This window comes from Blennius ocellaris (genome assembly GCF_963422515.1).
Source record: "Blennius ocellaris genome assembly, chromosome: 6".
NCBI lineage: Eukaryota > Metazoa > Chordata > Actinopteri > Blenniiformes > Blenniidae > Blennius > Blennius ocellaris.
In genome coordinates, this window is record NC_137655.1 from 10,859,984 (window position 1) to 10,885,369 (window position 25,386).

Sequence of the window (25,386 nt, forward strand, 5' to 3'; positions counted from 1 at the left end):
CACAGATACACATGCAATCTCTGCCCTCTGATCTGTCTCAGGAAATAATTCACAAAACTTAATGTTGGAGAATAACACTCAGCACACGGCTGGAGAATCCAACTATGGCTACAACAATATCACACTGAGAAACACATACAAAAACTTTGGTAATTTAAAAAAATAAAACATTTCTTTTATCAAAGTTAAGCTGATCTTCATTCCAAGAGAAAATTGATCCAGTTTGTAGCAGCTCATTATTTAAAAAATATTCAAATGAAAATTATGAATTTTTGTTCAAAATGTTTAATAGGAGGGTCATGGCATGCCAAAAATATACAAGATTATTGACATTCACTATGCTGGCCCATGTGAGAAGTGCTATCATGATTACACATAAATCAGTAGTGTTCCCTTATGAGATCTGAATGAAGCTTTTGGAGATCTCATTCAGTTTGTTCTTTGAGCAATCTCAAGACCAGTTGAATTAGTACATTATGGGGGTGCACATTCTCCATTGACAATTCAGTAGCTGGTTGAACAAACTGGGCAATAACCAAAAACACTAAGTTAGCATTGGTAGTGGTGCACGGATTCACATTCAGGTCAATCTAGGATTAATGTTCACAAAAACTGGCACTTTAGAAGCATCCAATCATCACATCTGCACGTGCTGGCATGGAGAGTAATTTAGCTTGCAGGAAAAAAAAGATACAACAGTCTATTGCATTAAAAGATAAAGAAAATAATCACCATAAAAACTGTCTATTAGCAATAAGCACAGCATGTTTTTTAATAATGAATCCTCAAATACACTTACTTAATTACATTAGTAACTTCCAAAACTAACTTATATGTTTCATTTTCTCTCTATGCAGGAGCTCTGTCTAATGGTTCAACCATTCAGTTCAGCTGAAGGTACTGTTAGTTTGGAATCAAATGGTGGTTCGCAGAATATTTAAGTCTGGTTGAGACCACAATGCTCCAATGAAGATGATACTACTTTCAGAAGTCACACAGAACATCTGTTCCTAATAGAACTGGCCTAACGAGTACACCTCAGTGTCACCTTTGTGTATGCAGCTTTTTGCCACCTTTGAGTCTTAATATCTACTGACACTGTTGACCTGTCAATAGGACCTCTTCCCTTTTCCTTTTTCTACTTTTACAAAAAATGCTAGACTGAGCAGTGCTTTCCTAAATGTCACTCTTGGGCTTTCAAGATGACTTCCAGTAAGGATGCAGAGAACATACTGCAATTTGGCTCTAGGAGGTCTTTTTTTTATAGCTATAATATCTAAACGTGGGTCTTGGTATGCTGCCAACTTCTTCAACCACACACTGGTGTTTAAAGCCCCCCACTGGGTTCTCTTCTCATCATTTTTCCTGACAGAGACATTTAAGCAACTGGTAAAGTTGGCATGAAAGAGTTGAAATGCTGACCTATTATAACCGTTACGAGCCAAAGGACATGAGCGCACACACTCTCCAAAAGAAATCTACCACGGAGCTAAGGCTGATTTCATGTGTTGGATTCTCAGAGCATTATAGAAGGAGACAGGGTATGTTTACTACAACCCCGCCGGCATCAGATAAAATATTCATGAAGACAAATAGTATCCAGCCTGGTCTGCAACCACAGCATGTAATTCAGATTTTGCCATCTGCACTGAAATAAGGGATTACAAGCTGTGAGAGACCAAATTTAGACCTGACATAACACTACTGGGACAGTGGAAAGGTACAGTAACAGAAATACAAATGAGAAAATAAGTTTTATGAGAATGTGCTATGTGAAATGCAGAAGCCTTTTAGCACATAAAGAAAATATTGCAATTTTTGCTGACCAAAACTGAACAAAGAAATCTTATCAGCTGGTAACATAATGCACCTGGGCTGAACTGGTACATTATGCCTTCAGGAAACAACCATAGGCTCATGTTCTTCAGAAAAGCATGACAAAAGCATACGTCTTTTCCATTTTAATTCATTACCCAAGCAGTTGTCGGCCATACCCATAAAAGCTCACGACAGGAACACTTGACCCAAGAAGACAATGCACTTTTTCCCCCCAGCAGAGACGAATCAGTTACAGGGAGTGATACCACACAAACTGGAAATTAAAGTCTTTCACCTGTGAGTGAGCGCTTCCGACTCAGGGAGCTTCCACATCCAGCACACTCTGAGAACTTGGACCAGGCAGTGAGAGTGCAGTCATCCTTGCAAGCCACTCGACACTCTCTGATCTGAGGGGGCAAGGGGCCAGCCCACCGCAGGCACTCTGTCATGTTGGCCGACTCGCCGCTCTCCCCAACACAACTGATTCCTGCAAGCACAGAGGATGGCGAGCACATTATTTCAACTCTGCAAGCAATGCACAATCAACAAAACAGTCCTTAATGTGTTGATATTCAGAAATAAATGAGCTCAACAATCTGGTGTGGTGAAAGAGGCTGAAGACTGAAAAGGTTTCCATTGTAAAACCCAGAGGAATAAAGCGTATTAAAATGCAGCGCTCATGCTAATATTGAGAAAAAAGCTAATTTAACCTTCAACTGCAACAACTTTATCAGACTTCTTCCGATAACAATGATTTATTGAAAGAAAACAGGGAAATACGACACTGAAGCTAAACAACTCTGACAGAATGATCTATATGTCCATCTAATCAATGTATCAGTAACTGATTAGAAAGGAATAAATATATTATAATCCAGTACTGAAGGTGCAATAACATATGCAGCTGAGATGTGTTCAGAATAATTAGAAGGAACTCGCATAAAGACCAGATGTTGTGTGTGTGTGTGTGTGTGTGTGTGTGTGTGTGTGTGTGTGTGTGTGTGTGTGTGTGTGTGTGTGTGTGTGTGTGTGTGTGTGTGTTCCCTATTTGTAACACCTGGTCTAGCATTCAATTACGTGGAAACAATATTTCAAAGGCAGTCCGGTTCAGTGACAGCTCTTTCATACTAAAAAAAAAAATGAAAGGACCTCTGAAAACACGCGGTGTCTCCCAGTCTGAAACAGCATCCTGTGGCTAGCATCAGAACAGAGAGCACAATCAATACATGCAGGACGTCACAGTAAGTTTAACAAAACAGTACAGTTACGCTTTATCTTTGATTAAATGGAAGTGTGGGCCTTCAAACATGCCCACAATTAAAAGTGTGACAGCTGACAGTGTGATGCTGTAGATTTATGGTTTTCCATGTAAGAGTGTTAACATGTCATCATCAATCGCACATTTTTTATTCATCCACTCTGAACGGTATCAACCCACTGTCAGCTCCTATCAGTGTCAACGATGTGGGGGTAGTATAGGGCACCTTCACCTCATTATTCATTGGTAATTAATACTGATGTCCAAGACTGCTAAAAAATATGACTTCTGTCATCGTGCTAACAATAAAAAAGCCAGGGCATCTTTTTACTCTGTCAAATTCTGAAACGAGGAACTACATTGCTTCTTTATCTTCACACAGTTGCTCTTATGTTTGGTTAAGGTAACTGAACTACATGTTTAGATATGTTACTGCTCCAATACCATCATACCCCCTGAGATGGACTTTTTCACAACAATCATTATCCATTTAAAACAAAGAATTTTACCCGATCAAAAGAAAAAACAAAACTCAGACACACAGAAAGACCCTGACACATAGCTGCTCAATTTTTGTTTGTTTTTTTTCTTTAACCAAATAAGACGTTAAAATACCACCACTCTTGAAGGTAAATCAGGCTGCAGAATCATAAGTGATCATAAGCATTTGTGTTGCTTGTTATTCTGGTGTGTAATAAACAACACACATTAAACACAATCAAGTAAGCCAATGAGGTTTGCATTTAATAGTAAATCAATAGGAAAGCTCTCTCTAAAGATATGCATAAGAAGATGCACATTTCACCACACGTTAGTTATACCACTACCACTGAAACCATCGTTAATATGCAAATATATGCACAAAGGTGCTCCAAAATCCAATTATCTAATCTATTGAGGGAACATGTGCAGGAAGGAGGATATGTCCATTAGGTACTATTTGTGAGGTATGAGTCTCACAAGAGCACACACATGGCTTTCCCCCTCAAATGTGTCATATTTTATTAATTAAAGTGAAAAAAAAAAAGAAACTGTGGGGTACGTATAGTCACCATACTTGATGTGGCATACTTGATGAAAAAAAACTTCCGAGATTAAAAACAAAAATCTAATTATAATAATCAGTAGTGAGAAAAGAGTGGTTTTGATTCCCAGTACTTAATCTTTTAATCTGAAAGATACCTGGCCTGCATGATGAAGGGAAGCATCATTTTATGAGTGTGCACAGGTTCAATATTGCCCGAGAGGAGAAAAACTAGTAGATTTAATCAATGTTACTTAAAGAAATGAGCAACACCAAGATGTATTGACAGCTTCTTTAAACTAGTATTATGAACAAAAATGCAGTGGACGAGACACGATGTTCACATACAAAGTTCTCCACTCCTGGACTCTGTAATCTGAAGTAAAGCCGTGTTGATTGTGAAGGAACCATGAGCCCCGTCCACCCCCACCCCCACTCCACTCCACTCCCCAAAAACCTTGATGTCTTTGAGGATTCACTGGTCTACAAACATGCCTTTAATCCATTATATCGATTTCTATTTGCCTTTTAAATTTTGCCCCCCACAAACTCTGTGTGGTTTCTACATGTCTGTTGAGAATGCGTGGGGCGGCCATTTACATATAAGACCTCTACTCAACACATGCTTTGAAAGGGAGATAATAGCTATTATGCACATGCAATTAAGTGAAAGTCAAATTATAGTTGAACAAAAAAAATTTCTTCTTTTTATTTCAATATGAATATGTATAGGTTACAGAGTGATGTTTTTACAATGGACCTGTCAACATGACTATTATTTTCCTTTGTTTGAATAATAGCAAATAATTATCTTCTCCAAAAAACATATTCAATTGTAGAAATGATTGAATGTCTCCATTGGCTCGGAATATGTTGTGTTGTTTTATGCTTCTTTTTTTTTTATTCCCATGGACCTCAAATGGTTTTGCTTGAAACAACGAGTTTCAGCCCCATTCTGTCATTCCATGGGGGTTTTATCAGTCATCACTCACACATTTTCACATTAAAACATTCCTACATTTACTACTTTTAAACAGAAGTCTTTTTAACTTATTAAACTTTGGCCCTTTTACACCTTCATCAATCACATTATTTGTTGGAGCCTTTATTGTACACTTAAAAGGTAAATTTTTCAGTGTACAATCTACACAAGAAATTTAAAAGGTCCATATTGAACAGATTTGCATTTGAAAAATAAAATGAAGTCTTATGAAGTATAATGAAGTCACCAAATTACATTAAAGTGAGGCCAACCATGGATGTTTTGTCATAATGATTAGTGACAAGCAGGGTGCAACGTGTCCATTGTTTACATCAGGTGCTGCTTCCTGATCCAATCATACATTATCGATCGAAGGGATGAGGGCTTGTTCTTGTCCTTTCTCAATGCTACCTGAGCTTGTGGCAAATGCAAAATTAACCACATGATGGAGCCTGACCTGGATCCTTGCTCAATGTACAATACTTGAATAATGTAACCATGTAGCCCGAAATAGCTTGTCTATTTCACTGCGTCAAGGCATCTTTCACATACTTTAATGCCATGATCACTTCACACATCACTTATTGTTGGTCCTATTGGTCTCAGGCCAATTATCAAGCACTAAAGGTCCCAGATAGAAAACCCCTTTGTTAGTATCGCTTTAATATTCTTATCAGATACAAAATACTCCGTTTTGGCAATCTAATCGAATATACTAATTTGAAAAACGTTAATACATTTTTTATACTTCTTCCTACTCCTTTTCGGCATACAAATGTAGATCAACTGGGACGTGTTGTTTCATTCCATTCAATTCAACTTTATTTATATAGCACCAAATACAACAGTCATTTCTAGGTGCTTTTAACAGAGCAAAGAGAAAAACCAAACAAATCAAATCATCAAATCGTTTTTTCCAATTTAAATGTTTCTCTTGTCCTTTTTTTTTTTATATTTGTATGCTTGAAATAAAGTTGTATTCATCCATTCATTCATTCAAAAACCCTCTTCAAAATTGTTAACAATACTGCTGCACTGCCACTGAAAAAAATGTATCAAACTCTTCTCCAAACAAACAACCAGAACATCCCGCTCCACAGCTCACAGAAACTGTGCCATCCCCAAAAGGTCCTCCACCTTTGCACAATCAGCCTTTTCATTTAAAGCTATCAAATTCTGGAATCAGATTCTGGACAGGCTGAAGCAGTCTGTAGACTGGAACACTTTTTCTCAAAACCTAAAAAAATGACATTAGGAAAAACCAGCTGTGTCAGCATTATTATGTGTTGGCATCTATTTTAATTGTCCACTGTATTTCTGTATAATGTATTTTAGTATTTTGTACGTTGATGTTAATAATAATGTTACTCATCTTACTGTAGTTTATATTTATAATGTGTATTATAATGTTTTCCTGCCCGTTGTGTTTTCTGTATAACGTGTTACATAAGAGTTTTAATATCTGTAGGAATTTTTATGAAAGCAGGTGTTACATATTCATGCTTACTGCTAATGTTATACATGTTTACTGTATGCTGTATTTGTAAATATGTATTATTATGTTAAGTGCCTGCCCGGGGACTGTAGATGGAAACTAGCTAAAATCTGGTACGAAGCATCTTTTCTTCAAGATTAATGTTTTTTGTACATGGTCCCTGAAAAACAAACTAAATAAATTAATAAACAAGCAAGTCTATTTTAGAGCTGCACAGAGATTCAGCCTCATAGGAAGTCCTCACAAAAAAGACAAAACATGTTGATGATAGGTTGTGACTAAATTCATTAATTCAACATGTCACACCTGGTGGCAATGGGCCAGAAGTCAGGGGTATTAAAGCACCAAAATCTGTGAAAAACCACAATATTAGCATGCCAAGTGGTGAGAGACCATGCATGATGGAACAAAGCTGTGGCATTTACCCCTAAAATGATCCTAGCCCACATACATTTGGACAAGTTTCATCGTATATGGTATACAATAATGTTGCCACATTATAATTAACAATTGGGTTTGCAAAGGTTTTTAACTGGTATGAGCACATAGGAGTAGCTTTGTTGCTGTAGTTATCATGACTAAGAATGGATGAGACTGTTCTTAAGTTCCAGCCCTTCACTCATTTATGGGTTTTTTTTCCTGGTCAACTGGTGAACTCAATGTTGCCTTCCTTCCCATGCGATAAAAATAATTTGACAGAAAAAGGAATGAATAGACCAAAATGAAAGAAATCCACCACATGCCCCCTAGCATAGAGCATCTTGGTGACTCTAGTGGCCTTTGGTGCCTGTAACATCCCACTCGCCCACCCACCATCTAATAATCTTCATGTTAACTGAGTCAAACTGCTTTTATAATGTTCTTTAATGCAATGTATCATGAGAAGTAATGTGAACTGGATTCATCATGGTAATTAAGTTGCATCTTTCCTGCAGCAAAAGATCATCAGTCTGACTCATTTTCTGTTGAATAATTCCTTGCAACGGTTCCAGTTCTGCTCGAGGGGGAATATAATGCATCCAGCTGGTTGTGAGACACAATTTGGCTGAATTCAGACACCGTGTGTCGCAGTTACTGTGTAAAGCATTAGCTCATTGCTCACTTGCAGTTATCACCAGACCTTCACCGTTTCGTTTTTTTTCCTATTGTAAATGTTTGCCTCTATTTTTTATTTTTTTGCCCATTTACAATGGTGCTGCAATTCGTCTTCTTAAACACTTCCCCAGTGAGTAATGCTTTTTATCAGGGAGGCTTAGCGAGTGCACTGGGACAGTGCATGTACTGTACCACAACCCTCACCTCTCTCGGCACTTGGGTTGAAAATGTGCATTTATTCAACATGGTTGGGCAGGGGCCAGATTCATGCATTTACGTACCATGCTTCAAATTCATCACATATTTTAAACAGAAACGATGAGCCTGGTTTCGGGGTTCAGAGAGTATCCAACACATTGATTGACTGAAAATAATGTCCAGGTTGCTACTTCAACTATTATGAATGTTTTTGAAAACACCTGCATCCAGTGCACACACAGGGCTACTTGAACAGTCCAAGAAGCATCAGGTAAACAATATGCTACATGTCATAAGAAATAACAGAACTAAACAAGAACTCTATGAGTTCAAATTCTTTTTAAGCTGAAATTATGTTAAAATGGTCAAAATGGTATTGATTACATTTACATTTTACTCAATCTGATAATCCAAGCAATGCATTATATTCTGTCAGGGTGCACAGTGGTATCATGGTTAACACATTTCTGTGTTGCTGCTGTGCATATCCAGGATTACACTGGGTATTTCTGTATGCCCCCCATGACATCTATTTGAACTGTTGATTGGCCCATGCCCCCCACAACACTTGAAACATTGTATGAAAATGAAAGGAAGGAATCAGCTCATAGATTAACACTGTTCACAATGCAAAGGGCTTTTTTATGCACTATATTTGCTACAAGGCAAATGTGTTACTATCATCTAGAGGCATCGTAATTATGCAGAGTTACAAAGTCAAAGCAACATGCAAAAAAAACAAAACAATCACTAATCAGCAATTATGAGCCAGTAACATTGTAACTCAAGAGGTCAGCCTGCCCTGCGTTGCACCACAATCATAAGAGCAATAATTTTCACATCCTAAAGCACAGAGCAATAACTCTACAAGAGGAATATAATTAACATACTTAAGGAGGGCAAGAGAATAAGGAGGCTCGCAGTCTATTACATTGAGGTACTTCTCAAGGTTTTTGGCTTACATTTGCTTCATACTGATGATAACGCATCTCGTCAGTACCTCATAATCACTTGCAGGCCACCAGGAGGTTAATTTTCTACACGTAACCACTGATTAACCATTTAAATAGATAGGATGCGATACCATATTATGATAAGCATTTTATTGGAAACGAATGGATTATTAACCCACTGCAATAGATTTTGAGAACCATCAATAAAAGACCCCTGTTTGTCATTGTCATGCTGCTTCACTATATTGCAATTTCCCTGTCTAATCAAAGCAAAGACATAGTATGTGATGAAGCAAGTCTGATGAGGCGAGACCCTGTGGCTTCTCAGTCATTTATCTCTCAGGTATATTTTACTCTTGCCGAATTTTACTGCCTCAAACAATTTTACGTTAGAGCTGTGTGGCTGGCTGCAGGAGTGCTCTTCACTGTCGCTGCGAAAATCTTATAGCGGCTCGAGGGCAACAATAGAAATTGTAAAGCACTTTACCATTTAAAAGGTATGTGTAGTGTATTGTGTTGTATGCAGAAGCAAAATACATCTAAAAGTGTTCTAGTCGAGTCACCCATTTGAAGAGCATGAGTTTGAAGAGCTGAAATACATCATTTTCAAATAAATGACTGCATTAACACTCAATATGACTTGGAGAGATGAGTTGTCTTTTATTTAAAGAGAGGATGACGCCTTTCGGAAACATTGGAATCTAAACAAGAGTTGTCAGCTTTAAAACTATTTTCATTGGTTTCAAGTCATTTTCATTAATTATTATAATAATATTGGTAAAAAAAGGGGGCAAGCGGGAGATGAGCTGGTACCCCTGATAGATGTGGTGTTAGATTTTAATTATATTAGACATAAAACGCTAACACTTCTTTGGAAGTCAGACGAAGGTTGAGTAAAGTTTGGCAATCATACACCAGCTGACGCATAAAGTGACGAGTGACACAAACAGGACAAACATATAAAGCATTTACAGCCGCAGACGGGAGGCCAGCGGAGCGAGCTTTCCCATCCAAAGACACCAAACCTGTCAATTGAACACAGCCTGCTTTCAGCTCACACTCAAACAAGTTGATGTCTGCAGAGAAAAGAGTGTGTGAGACATCAGAAGTATCATCTTAAACACTCCGCAAGACGTGAACACAGCCAGTCCACCTAATAGCCATCATATAGGCTGTATTTATCCAAAACAAAAACAAAAAAAACCTCAAAAAAATGAAATGTCAAGTACACACATGCTCACATATAATAGAGACAAGGGATAGTTGTATAATTTTTGATTTTACTGACAGTCTCTGTCCATCTTAGACTTCTTTGAAGCGAATGCTTTCAGAATTTGATTGAAACTAATTGGGTGTCTCCTGTGAATGACTTGTTATTGAAGCAATATTTACAGAAAACATGGTCTGATCTCAAATATAAGTGAAATGTGACCACTCAAAACAGAGTTTGTGTTTGCATTAACTCACAAAGGGGTCAAATAAAATATTTTGAAATCCCTCAAGGTGGTAACAACAGACACAAGGTTTTGTCATTCCAGAACTGCAGGCTGAAAATATCTGTGTGTCGAGCCAAGGGGGCATTAACCCTTGTATGGTGTCTGGGTGTGTGGGACCCATTTGAATTTTTTGTCAAAAGAAAAATGATACAATTAATAAATTTTTTAAACTGAGACTAATTAGCCTTTGCTCAATTTCTGTGAAGAACATACTGTGCCCCCCCCCCCCCCCCCCCCCCCCCCCCACACACACACACACACACACATTTATAATACATACAGGGCAAATAAAAGTGTGGGAATTGTAAGTTCACTCAATGTACACTCAATCTGTTCTCATCCTCTGTGTGTGTGTGTGTGTGTGTGTGTGTGTGTGTGTGTGTGTGTGTGTGTGTGTGTGTGTGTGTGTGTGTGTGTGTGTGTGTGTGTGTGTGTGTGTGTGTGTGTGTGTGTGTGTGTGTGTGTGTGTGTTGTTCCCACACAAGGTTGAAATATCGTTGCAAAGTTCAAGCACTGACACCTGTCTGCTCTAGCATCAAAAACCAGAGATCATCACGGGTCAGGATATAACAAAAGGAGAGTTGGACAACATGGGCTATCTGGTGACTGCCTACAGCTGCAAAATGCCTCTGTAGCCATCAAGTGCAGGATTCTGGAGGAGAATGCTGGTGCCCCATTCACTGGACCTAGAGAACCATCAGTTAGAATCTCTACAGCCCCAACCTCTGGAATCCCAGCTTCTGGTTTATCTACCTGTCATGCGCTGTCGGGTATTTCTTGGTTATAAACATCGTTTTTGTTGATTACAACTTATTTTCTTTGTTTTAATATTTCATCAAAAAACCAAACGAATAGCAATTTTTGTTATAAATGTGATCTAACTAAGGTTATGGGCAAGTAATAACTATATATGCTGTTTATATTACTTATAATTGGGATGAAGTAAACATCTGTTTAAGGTAAAATTACTTCATTGTGTTGAATTAAAAAACGCAAAATGCAGCAGATGTAGCAGACCCACCAACACGAGATTGGTGAAAAATATCAGGAAGTCTAGCATATTAGTGGCACGGTGGAGCAGTGGTTAGCGCTGGCTCAAGTACTGGTCGGAGCCTTTATGCTTGGAGTTTGCATGTTCTCCCCATGTGTCTGTAGGTTTCCTCCGCCTCCTCCGGTTTCACAGAACACAGTCCCCTCATAAAATGCACTATAGGTCCCTTGGCCCCCTCCAGCTCTCCCTTGAGTGCCACACTGTGTGGCAGCCTATTGATTGGTTAATTCGATGAAGAAATTTATTAAAGTAAAATTCTACAATTCTTCATTCAACCAAAATGAAGTCGCACAAAGAATGTCTGGAGCGAGACGTCGATGTCTTTGGGGATGCAGGTTGGTTCAAGTTCTGTAATTATCCTCTACCCACATTAAAAAAAAAAAAAAAAAAAAAAGAATTACTGTCATTCACATGAACTAATTAGCATGACAAAATTAACTAAAACTTCAGCTGAGTTGACTAAAATAAATTGTACCTCTATTGAAAATCACTAAACAGAATTTCAGTTTGATAAGATTCTCTATGTTCTATCAACCAGGCAATAATATCATCACAAAAACAAGCAAAGTGAATACAGTCTCATGTGTCTAAAATACAAACCCAAATAAAGAGAAACATACATAAAACTGAATATTGCTGAAGTTAGTTCTTTAGACTGCAATACTTGGCTTCTTTAAAGGTCCTTGAATAAATTAAGTAAAGAAACCTCGAGTTACCTTTCTGTCCTCAAATCTTAATGTGCCCCTGTCCATTGTTTCTATGCCCTTACTCTGCCCCTAATCCCAATTATTGTGTCTTAATGATGTACCGGTTTGACATTTATGTGTCCTTTTGTATGGAAAAGGTTCAGCCATCAACTAAGTGGAAGTAAACTCTAAATTCTTTGTTCAAAATCCACATTTAAATTCGGTGTAAATTCTACCTGTCGCAAATTCCACACTCACACTGTACTTCACTCCTCGAAATGTCACAGGTATTTAGCTTAGCCATTTTCTAATCATATTCAAATAAGAAGCTCGAAAGGTCAATGAGGCATGCTCTTAACCTGGGAATACTACAAACACGTTCTCCATCGGTACTGAAAAGTCATAGAAATTCACTTGAGAAATGTCAGTCATAATTATACTGTGGCGAAAAAATGAGCAATGCTGAGAGCACAAATGCAGAAAAAGTTCTCAGGGCGACACAGTGAGCTGGAGAAACTTCACTTGGAGATCACGTAAGTGAATTAGATACAACAGCCACTTTCAAGGATTTATTGGGATGTTAGCTCGCCCATAAATGAGTGCAAAATGATCCAATTAACACTCTGGCTTTTTAATGATTTGGGCCGATGGCAGTCGGGACAATAAATTAGGAGGAGGTAATCACACGCTGTGGAAGTATAAAAAAGGACAAATTATGATATCTGTACAAGATTATCAATATCATAATGTTATACGATTAACTGGCAAATGCAATTTTTGTTGTTGTTTTTGGCTAGAGCCTCTAGCCATATCAATTATAGAGACTCATTACTATGTGTCCCATGCTAAATAAACTGTACATTTGATCAGCATTCTAAATGCTGTTCCAGAGACAGTCTATAAATATGACAACGCACATAACATACAACCCACCTCTTTGCAATTCATTTGTGTGGAAAAGCCATATTGCATTATATTAACAATAAACAAAAACATTAAAAAAGGGGAAAAAACAATGAAAAACAACTTTCTTGAATGCATTGCTAATGGGTTGTTAATTTCAACAGGTGCACTTTACCCCCGCCCCCCGAATATGTTTGTTTGGCTCTTTCAGGAAGCTACCGCACAAGACAAGATGTGCACTCATGCTTGTAAGTCATAATGAGACGTTGCAGGGAAAACTAATATGCTATGTTCAGAGTGTGTGCCTCAGGTTTCTCTGTGGCTCGCTGTGATCGTCTGCCTCGCTACTAATGTAATGCTGGTGATGAATGCAAGGCTTCATTATAGGTACATCAACGGTATCTTAGTATTCTATGGAAATTAATCCAAAACTTGAGGCAACCAACATAAAACATGAGCCTTTATTTAATGGACAAGCTGAAAAGTAGATCCGGTATAGACCAAACAACCATAAAAATGTGTATTATATTAAGTATATATACTTTTGGTGACATATAATGCACTGTGTATTTGACACCTTCCTATCACTTCACTAGCCAGTGGTTATAATACAATGGCTGATCAGTACATGGAAAGAAAGAAAATACCCTGCATTGTTAAGTCAGTCTGTGAGTGTTTGTACTGTATTGAAAAAAGAAATCTGATTACTTATTTACTTCCCTGTCAAGATGTGGCAGTGACCATCTGACTTAATTCAAACATTATTCAAAAATAACAGCGCTGTGATGAGATCATCAAGACAGCAGACAGAAAGGTTCATCTCATTACATCAGCTGAACAAATTGCCTCCTTTTTTAATGTTTCAATCACTTGCTTGTTAGTGGAGCACTTCTGAAGGGGCTATTAGGTCTCATTAAATAAGGACAGTAAATAGACAGAAGAGCAAAGCAAAGAGGTGATACAGCTGCAGCTGTCTGAAGGATTAAAAGTGTTGGGAATAGAAAAGGTCAGGGATAATACTTGCCTCTTGTTTCCAAACCATTTCCACATGCCTCTGCTGGTCCAGATAATCCCCGGCGCACTGAATCGGGAACCAGGGTACAAGTGTGCCACTTGTGTGTCCTCCACCTACATCGAAAGGCCACAGAAGAAATAGCAATAAGATGAAAATGTATTGGATTGTAGTTTCATACACAAGGGGGAAAAAAAGATCTGTGACCAACAATTCAATGTGTATAAAAGCAGGAGTAGATGTAGCTTTTTGGAAATAATACTGCAGCTGAAATGAAGGTTAAGAAAAATTTAATAACAAAATGTGCTATTGAATTTGTGTGACTTACATTGCAATTGTGTTTGTATTTGGAGAGAACACTGTTGGAAACATGCACTGTATTTCGTTCTCATGCTGCTTTAAATGTGTTTAGAAGATTGCTGCTGAGACATACTGCTGGATTTTTCAGGATGGGAGTAAGAGATGAAACGGTATTGATTGCTTTATCAACATCTACATACAGAAAATTCTGAGATTTGTTAGCAAATACATTGAACTTGTTACAACCTGATTTATATAAATGTAACATTTTTTTCTCAATGTTTCAGTCTTTCTTTCCTGATTGTCACACAAAAAATTGAATGAAGAAAATTACACCTGCCTCTCCAATGATCACTGCGTGTGGAGTTGTAACTTCTGTAACTTCAGTTGAGAGGGATTATTGATTATTCACTGTTTTGGGTGAATGATAATGAGAAAAAAAAGAACGTTTTGCTGTTGTGGTAAAATCTAACTGTTGTGTCGGTGTTTCAAAATATAATAAAGACCAATTGCAATTACAAAACAGGCAACAGAATAACACCATTCACATAACCGAGTTGTAACCTCCATGTAGCACAAATGAGCAAATGTTCAACTGTGTATGTCAATAACAGAATTTAATGTAAAACTACAGCTACGGTAGCCTTCAACCAAACATTACTTCTTTAGATTTGTATGAGTTTCACCCTTAACATGTGAGCTTTGGCAGCTCAGTCACACATCAAATAAATCCATTGAGATTTATTTGATGTGTTTAATCCAGTCTGTTGGTGAAGTAATATTATTCAGAATCTGAAGTAACTTTAATAACTTGGTGACAAGTGGAATTCAGCAGATAGACCAGAGGGAGTTATATCAACCATTTCCCTCCATAGCAAATCAGACCTGCTTATAATGACAGGAGCGAAATTAGTTTACTAATTAATTTTATTAGCTAGTGGATTCTGACATGGGAGATGTTGCACTGTAAGATTTATGAATCATGAAGTGAGTTTGAAACCTCAATGTTTGTCTAAAAAAGTTGAGAACAGGTTATTTCGACAGTTTTGAAACAGGGACAGATTGCTGTATGACAAAGGTTCTTTACCTGCTGCGTCAGGTCACATCTTCATCTATCTGTCATTTACTTATTACATATAATTTACAAATGTTATTATTGCTATTGGTATGCAACAGCAAGATTCTACCAGTTTGATGTAATTTGTTCTAATTGGATAATTAAAGTTTGATCGGCTTTATTAGAATTTAGTTGACAACTAATTACAATACCGTAACATGTATATGAATGCAGAGTTATGTCAATCATGTAAAATACAATGAGCTGTTAATAAAAGAGGTAAAAAAAACAGTAATGGCTATAATCTCTTATTGAGACGTTCATGTGTTTCCTGTGTGGGTGTATTGTCTGCTGTTTGCTATTAAGTCTGTTTGACATTCATTAGTTTACTACAGACTCAAATGCCATTAAGTTTAACATCAGAAGCATTTCACTGCAATTAACACGACAGTACTGCATGTGTCAAATGTTAAATATGTGATATAGGGCCATATAAAAACATGTGCAGGTGTTGAAATGTATGCATTTTCTGATCTGTTACACATCTACAGTTCTTTTCACAACATGAATGTACCTTGTGACACAAGAGTCAACATAGCTCACAGTGTAATTCTATAGCAGATACATTCAGTTTACTTTTTTGTATGAGCAGAGTCAGTTGGGTATAAATGGTGCTTTTACCTATACACTGGACATACAAGGTGTGATTCACACTCCCGCTCTTCGTACAATGTGTCAGGACACTCCTGACCTCCATTAGCAGACCTCTGAATGACCGTCCTGTACCGAGACTGTGTGGCGGCGGTGGAGTTTTCTGTACAACATGAAACACAATCTTCACAACTGAGCTCAGATTATGTGCAAATGTTGAGTTGAAGTGAACATTTGAAAGGAGATAAAGAATGTAACATGATATGTGCATGAAAATCATTGAACTATTTATACATAATAAATCTAAATATCACTGGTGCAGTTCAATATCTCATAGAGACGGCTAAAAAACAAGTGGTGTCAGATTGGATATGATCCTGAGTCGCCTGCCCTTGTGTGCTGTGGCCGTCCTCCACTTTACTGCAGTCTGTTTTCGGACACGCCACACTGTAATGGCTCCATTTGGCTTGTGCTCCAAGGCTCATTACACAACACTAATTACTAAACATTGAAAATGGTGCAATTAAGACAGTGATTACATCATCAACAGGCCCAATGGACTACAGCATATTTACAAAGATGAGATGCCGACTCAATCCTTCTAAAAACAATTACATACTTTTTTGATTTCCGAGATACTACGGTACACATATGGAAACCCATTAAATATCCATTTTCCTGGTGATGTGTCAGCTTAATGTAATGGACAGTTAACGCTGTCATTTACAATTAGATGTAATCATTGACTACACTACACACATTGTAGGGGAGCACTTTCCTGTGACAGCTCGCAATTTTTCTGAAGCATGTCCTGTGGCATTGTAACAAAAATACATTACTTCACGTCTTCATGTTCAGGTTATTTGATGCTTGTATCATAATATCTAATTCATTATGTAGAGAGCTGTGATTACAGTAATGATTTGTAATTCAAACCCCAGCTAAATCAAAATGTCTTAGACAATGCTACGGTATGTTGCGTTCAATCAGTCGTTTTGGTGTTTTCTTAATGCAAACATAGCCCAAAAAATTCTGAAATGTTAAACTCATGAAATGATTTTAGAGGTACATCTTATATTATTTGAACTTTGAAGGCCTGTTTTTGGTTTTAAATTGTGTCACATTTAAAAAAAAAAAAAAAAATACATGCATTTTTGTGGGATTAGCAGTAAAGCAGAGTATGTTAAAATAGTCATAAATGTTGTTCTTTTGTTTCACATGACTCTCATGCTCTTCAAGGTGTCAATGAAATAGTTGGGAGGGGGTGAAGGTGGCCCGTGTGGGGGATGCCAGAGGTGGAGACCAGGGTGGTATGGATAAGGGAGGAAGGTGGTTGAAATTTGACTGCAAAGTAATCAAAAATTAATGCTGCCACGTCCTGGAGAGCAGCTTATACTGTAGCTCTCCTTGTGACAGGTCGGTTTGGCAGGAGACACTGAAGTAAACATCACATGACTAAGATGAGGAAAAGGTGTCAGGATTCTGTGGCTCTAAACAGGTCTTTCACAATCTTTTGAGGCTCTTCAGTCATACAATTGACTAAATAAAATTGATAGCATAGTCTTCTTGAGTATAAACCCATATTCATCTCCGCTGCTCATCCCACAAATGTGTTTCTTGTAGCACCATGTAAAAGGAAAACACTTGATGACACTTGACTGAATTGATGACATGGAAGCATTGTTAGAATAAATAACAAATATTCAGCTTAATATAAACGTACTTCTATTGTATGCAGTGTTAACACAATTCACTTACAAAAATATAAACATTTCTGCAAATGTAATCAACTTTGTGGGAATTCTTCTTGAATTTTCAGGCCAGTGTGGAGTCTGTAGGCATAGATTTCTAGAGCAAGCAAAGACAAATTCAAGGGACAAGGTACCTGGAAGGCAGGTTGACGGGCAGGCTGTCCACTCACTGAAGGGTGTCACAATGCAGTCCTTTCTGCAAAGCAGTAAACAGGGTCTCACAGTTTCTGGACGGAAGGAATCCGAACACCTGACCGTACAGGGGAAGAAAAAAAAAAAAGAGAAAATAAGCAGTGGTCTTAAATTCTCTTCATCCCTCGGGCGAAGAATGATAAACGTCCTGGTAAGAGGACAGTGCAATGAAACTACTGCCCTGTCCTTGACATCACACATATCCCCACAGAAAACATGATTGATCACATGTATCTCCTGCCTGAATGCTGTGGAGAAAAAAGGTGGACAGATATAGGAATTTAGAGTTTTTTCACACATTCAGGTGTGTCTCCGTGGTGCAAATAATGTTCTCTGAAAATAACAGAAATCCAGTGCTATTATTTTCATTCATCCAACGTCACAGTTCTTTATGGCTTTTCGTGCATTTACATACCCAAGTCATTATTTATACTAAGGAAGCACACTTTTGCTTAAATTTTTTATATAACAGAACCAAACACAAGCGTGAGAGACGCTGTCGCAGAAATGACATAAAGATTCTCTCAGTCCCATTCCAGTCCTTTCAGATATCCGATGTATTATCTTAGCAGCTGGCTCCAGAACGTATTTGTTTTCAATTAAAGAATAAAATTGTGAGAGAAATTTCTTTGCATTATCTACTCCACAGAGCAGACGATACTGACTGTCGTACAGGACGTTACCTACAAGCAAGGGGAACAAATTTATGATCCATTTAAATATCCAGGTGGGTGCATTTTATCTCCCTATAAACATATACAGAGCAGCCACAGTGGTCTTTTGTTGGCACCAAAAGAAGCGTTATGGGAGAAAAATCAATCAATATGTAGCTGCTAATTAAACCAGGGAAAAGTGAGGATATGCAAACTGTTTACCAATACAACATCCATGCAATGCCAAGGCAACATTATCACATTTTAAAGGGCATTTCACTTACTTTGAACCATTTCCCAGTCTTGAAACAAAAAGTAATCAGGAATTTCTTCCCTATTTAGGTACATGTATTTGGTACATTTCCTGGGTAGCATATCTATAACTGCCCCTTGGCGGTGTAGTTTTTTTGTGTGAGCTGTGCAACCTTGAAGTGGCGCGGATTAACGCGCCTATGTAAAATCAAGTAAGTCACAAGCTTTGATGTCTTCATCAACCAGCAGCTAACCCCCCTCCGTCTGACAAAAACACACACATTGAATTCCAATTTTTCCATTTCATAGTGACTGACTTCCTTTGCCCAACCACAAGATCCAGGTCTCACTGGAGACCCAGCGTGGTGCCACATCCTACTGACTGCAGAAAGCCAGCACGCCCAGGAACGAGATCAAAGTATGCCAAATCATAAGGAGGCAAGATACATAAAACCCATCCTTCCCTAGCTTTATCCCTACTCTTCTCTCTCCCTCTTTGCGGTGATGTATGCCAGAGGGCATGGCAACGCAACAGAGCAGCGGGGGAAATATTGTGTGTTTTGCTCAAGATGAGGCGGTTAGACTCACAGTCAAGGCCAGTGTTCAGCTGTGACATGATAGGGTACATTCAAGGTCTTGCACACACTGATGATGATCGTTTTGAAGGTGTCATCGCATTACCCAACAACTCCATTTAGAAAATGAGATCAATCTCACAAGGCTAAGTATATGCATTTGAATGATAGCTTACCTTTAATTTAAAGTGGACAAAATTTTTCTTGCACACGTGCATTTATCCTGTTATGGACTAGTAAACAGTCCGAGGTGTCCCCTGCATGCACCCATAGCCTGCTGGGATCATATCAGATCTGTGCAATGATAAGTTGAATGAAGCAGTATAAAATATGTGTCGATGGAAAGTCTCTATCAAACAAAATATTAAATTCTGTCTACATCACCTAATATACACATCATCATCTAATATGCACTATATTTTTGTCTGATTGTTGATATTATCATTTACGTTCATTAATAAATTATTCTATTAAACAGTGAACTGATACAGCAAAAGCAATTCAACTAATGGACTCAATCAATCATACATTATTAATTGGGGAAATTCCTTTTTTTTTTTTTTTTTTTGCATTGATCTATCCTACTTGAGGTGCAGCCACATGACATCGCTCCAGGCAGCTGAACGGGGTCAAGGGTCTTGCTCAGGGACCCACAGTGGTGACACATCAGCTGTGGGATTCAAACCTGTGAACTCCTCATCCCAAGTTCGCTTTTCTAACCTTGAGACCACCCCTAGGCTTCACTGATTGCACCACTGCTTAAGGATGTTAATAAATGTTTTATCCAAGTCACAAAGGGGAACAGAAATGGAACTGAAAATCAATCCGATGTTTTCCTGAGGGATGCTTATTGACAGCGAGTCAACCCATCTAACCTTTATGTTGAGCCACTGCTTACTGCGGAGATTATTGCTCAGCATGAAACGCTTAGATGTTTGCTGACTAAGGTGACCCTTCTCAAGCAGCACAACATCAATTGCATTCAGAGGATTCTGCTTCTCAGCAAGGGGCAGTTCAGAGGTATTAGTAGCATTCCTGCATTGTCGTCGCATTTGGAGATAAATACACGTTGAGGCTGTACATTTCTCCCCTCCATTTCATCCTGTTATGAAAGCAAGTACATGTGCTACTTTCGGTGTGTGTTATTGCAACATGAAGTCTGATATGTTAGGCCAAACCTTTGCCTTTTCATAGGCATGAAATTTAATACCTATTGTATCTTAATCATGTTGTAAAAAATTAAAAACAGCTCACAGTTCTGCAAGATAAATACGTTAACCTAGATGCTATTGACAGTGAAAAATCATCTGTGAGGAATTCTGACATGCATGGCTATGAGTTAGACGTTGTTTCAATAAATGATATATTGGCAGTCATATAAATAGCCAAGAAACGATTGAATTCAAAGCATACAGTACAGGCAAGAGCTGTTGCAGGAGCAGAAATGACAACTTTCATTAAAGCCTCTGTGTTGGAAGAGCATGAGGGAAAAAACTGTCCATAATCCATTTAATGGTTGTGTCAATAATATATTGTGCTAAAGAAGGGCAAACTCTGTGAATTATTTATAAATCTGTCTTCCTGGTGCGAGCTATAATATCATTACAATGACAGCACAAAAGCCCTTAGCAGTGTTTGATATTGTATTGCTGAAAGAGGAGGAGATAATAGAGGAGCATAAGCAAAATGATTCTCTAGTTTTCCAAACCAGAGAAAGAGACACTAAATAGATAGACAGAAAACATGAAAGCAGAGCTTGGTGCATAAAACTCTGGGGGTATTCTGTAATTTCACCATGTGCTAAGTCCTCTGGGTCATCAGTAGTAACTAAATGCATACACATATCTTCAAGTAAGATGTTTTTGGAGAATGGAGGTTGTGCTATTCAATTTTTTTTTCTTCTTTCTTCGGGACAAGCATGATTGCATCTTCTCTTTGATTTTACAAGGTTCTCTTACTTCTCTTCCATATTTTACAATTTGTTTCTCTTAGGGTCCATTTTCTTCTATCTTAAAGAAAGCACAGGAACACTTCAAAATGAGGAGAAGAGAAAATGTACTGATATACAATGTTCCCATTTTTATACAGGCAAAAAAAATGATAGCCAGTGAGTATGCAATGGTTGAATTTAAGGGGGGCCGATATGAAAAAATGGTGATGTATCTGAGAGAGAGTGTCTTTTCTTATGAAAAAAAAAGCTTACAAAAATAGCTCAATGAGGGATGAGAGAGGTAAAACCGTACTCATCTGGTTCACACCATCCACAGGGAAACATCTCCTTTATGATGGAGACGTGCAGACATGGATGTGTAGAAACAGCAAAGACCAAAATGTAAATTTGATACATGTTGTCAGATACATGCTGATACACGTTCACCGTCACTTTGCTACATCAACTGGCAAAGCTCCATGTGTCCTCCACTATGTATTATGGTCATGGAACATACCCCAATGCATAACGTTTTTAGCTCAACAAGTTTTTAGCCCGGCTTGAGTCTGTATCAGAGTGCAAATGTCATTTTCACATACCAAAAAAACACCTTAGTAATTACAAAAAAGCTTGAATTGTAATACTCCAGAATTGCAACAAGTGTTGGAAAAATATAAAAACTCAAATCGTGGGAAAAACACCAACCTTTTACTAATGACAGGCCCAACATTCATCTTAATGCAGCTGACTTTCCGGATTTGAAGTCCAACAGCACAGACAGAAGTTTCATTCTTGATCCCGGTTCCATTAAGATCCATAGAAGAATCCTCTATGCACTGGCCCCATGCCAATGGCTCCCAGTGAAACACTATGCATGGGTGATCGTTGCAGACTCTCCACTCCTCCAGGGCTGGACCTGCTGGACATGCCTTCCCTTCTGGATGCCAACAAATAGAAATAACATGGGGAAGATGTCAAATATATGCATGCATACATTTATTTTTTTGTCTAAAGGCAGGTTACCAGTGATATCAATTCAAGCCAACATGAATAAAATACACATTGCACTCCAAATACAAACTGTATTTAGTCACTAGAAGTTAAATGTCGATATTATCGGCTGCATGCTGAGTGGCAAAACAAATGTTTGTTCAAGTTAGCTGAGCAGACGCTTTACAAGTTACAAGTTGTAGCAGTGTGAACTACAAAGTCACAGTAAAGGTCACTGTAGCAGTATGCTGGGGCTAGTACAAAGACAACCCATTGACACAACAAAACAGTCTTTTCAAGTTGCTGCTCACAAAATCATCCCAGTGGGAAGTTATTTACATTGGTATTTTTACTGTGCAGAGCTATATTTATTTAAGAACACCACGGTTTGTTATTTTGTAAATGTCAACGCGAGTGCTTTTTTTGATGCTTTAGATTCTCTTACAGAATACATATTAATTACAAACTACGATTAAATATGTGGTTCAAATCCACAGGGACCCAATTGAAATGAACTGTTTTCCACACTGTTATCTTCCCATATTTGACTAATTACTCATTTTGCACTCTGTGTAATTGTAATGATTCAGGGTTAAAGCAAGGACGCAGTTTCTTTATCGTTCCAATAATGCTAATCAAATTTACTTTGTTTCATGTAAACCACATTAAAAAAAATCAATGAGAAGAAAATAATTGAAAATATGCGCATGAACACACGTCGTGCATACTACTCTTCCTCATGTGTTATGCAGAAAACAAACTTGTATAGAGGGCAAAAGCAAGATTTGTTCTGTTTGAATGAAGATAAAGCAAAGAGCAGCTGATATGATGAAGGAGTTTGATGTGAATCTGAGGAAATTGCAGGCACGAGCCTGCCCATTTCCATCCAAGAGACTGTCATGTCAGTGTGGACAATGTTGAACGCTACAAACAACTGGGATTGGGCATTGACAATAAACTGTACTTGGATCGTCCAGTTTATTCTCCTCCATTTTCTGAGAACACTCCGGTCTTTTAACAACTGCCGGACCGTGCTGAGGATGTATTGCGAGTTAGTGCAAGCTTTAGCATTTTTTTTATTTGTTTTTGTGTGCTGGGGCAGCAGACTGAGAAGAGCGGATGCCAACTGACTCAATGAACTAATCAGGGGGGCCATCGGCAGGATTTCTGTGGTGATGGACAGTCTGCTGTGTCAGACAGGAGGATGGAGTTCATGCTGTGAGCCGCAACAGGAAGAGAGCTTCTCTCCACAGCATTGTGCATCTACTGTACATTTGATTATTTTTCATATTATACATTTGCACCTATTGTACTTACAGTAACATACATTTACATACGTACACTAATTGTACATTTGTATACTTTACCAGATGGTCTTTTTCTATATCTGCCCCTACTGTATTTACTCACATACACTTTCTCTAAATATACTATTGTACATTTCTGCACAGTTCCACCAATTGTCATTCTATTTTATTCCTTGTCTTTCTATGAAAACTTTTTTTTTGTCTTTGCTCCAATATTTGATTCTAATGGAGGACCTTAAACTTCTGTATTTTCCACCTGCAGATCAATAAAGTATGCAGATTTTCAGGTGACAACAATGTGCCCAAAAAAATAAAAGCGTGCTGTGTTTGTGACTGAAGCACAAACAAATACAGTATATACCTGCAGTTTTCAGTCCGCTGTACATTCCCTGGTTCTTTTACCTCACGCACGCACGCACACACACACACACACACACACACACGCACACGCACACGCACACGCACACGCACACGCACACGCACACGCACACGCACACGCACACGCACACGCACACGCACACGCACACGCACACGCACACGCACACGCACACGCACACGCACACACGCACGCGCACGCACACACGCACGCACGCACGCACGCAGGATCACTGCCAGCAAGCAGATAGCCAGCAACATGGTAATAAACAACACAGTTTGGAACCTGGCATAAGCTGTGAGATTCTTTCATCAGCTGTTATTGCAGATATGCATTTAGTTACAGGGATTAATGGGCGGAAAGCTGGCTGCCAAGGCTCTGCTGTGCTGTCAGCCTTGAAAACATAACACATGGAAAACGGCAAGAAATACTAGCCAGGAAAGTAGTCTCTGATAATGGATGGTCAGCGTGAGCGCTCAATGGTTTTTTGAGATGAAAAATGTCTAAATAAGACTGTGAAATCAGGACAAATAACAGCCAAAACAAAGCCACAGTGTTTGTGAACACACTCCAATAAAAAAAATAAATTAAAAACAACCCTGTGGCTCAATCAATTTTTGCTTTTTTTTCTTCAGAGTGTAGCCTTGGATTTCCTCAGTTTGATTACAGGTAACGGAGAATATGACCAACAAACACGGGGCAGTCTACTCATAAAAAGCAGAGTAATATGTCTACACAAGCTCTTGAATGAAATAACAACCAATTAGTGCTCTTATACCGTCTTCTATCAGTAAAAGTTGCACTGCACTTCACGAATAGTGACAGACACATTTAAAGCACAATTACATGACAGTACTGCTATTATGGACATGGTTTAAACTGATCCCAGCTTCACTTCTTTTTCTCATTTTTTTTAAATGAACTCTTTAAAACATATTAGCCACAGGATTGAAATGCTTTAAACATTTTAATGTATGAGCTTAGGAATAACTGACACATTAACTTTTTGATAAGCATCAATGAGAGTGAGATGTTGAATTACCTTTCCCTGGGATCGCCAGCACAGTGCGAGTGCGGCTCTGTCGGCCCTCCGCAGTCTTAGTGGCACAGCTGTGTGAACAGGGTGACCAGGAGGACCAGGGGCCAACCACACAGTCTGCAGAGCACGCCACCTCGCAGGCCTCCACTGTGGGAGGAGGGTCATCGGCACAGTAGATTGCTGATACTTTTTCCCCTGGTGGAAACAAGATAGAAGACAAATGGTAACTGATCAGACTGCTAGCAGACAAGTACAGCTCCTGTGAAAAGTGAAGGCTTTGAAAAGTCTTTGGTCATATGACTCTGGGTTTATACAACAGGGCAGTTCATATATATATATATA

General features: G+C 38.4%; 1 protein-coding gene across 1 annotated transcript in view; it reads right to left on the bottom strand.

The window, feature by feature from the left end:
* Positions 1-25,386, bottom strand: part of thsd7ba (thrombospondin, type I, domain containing 7Ba) — a gene marked incomplete at both ends in the record, with an annotated part of 155,919 nt that overhangs the window by 54,620 nt on the left and 75,913 nt on the right. The window contains 6 exons of the mRNA XM_080498156.1: positions 2,114-2,298; positions 13,980-14,087; positions 16,010-16,142; positions 17,865-17,980; positions 22,038-22,269; positions 25,048-25,239. Coding sequence (XP_080354282.1) covers positions 2,114-2,298; positions 13,980-14,087; positions 16,010-16,142; positions 17,865-17,980; positions 22,038-22,269; positions 25,048-25,239 — 966 coding nt within the window. The remainder of the gene's footprint in view (positions 1-2,113; positions 2,299-13,979; positions 14,088-16,009; positions 16,143-17,864; positions 17,981-22,037; positions 22,270-25,047; positions 25,240-25,386) is intronic.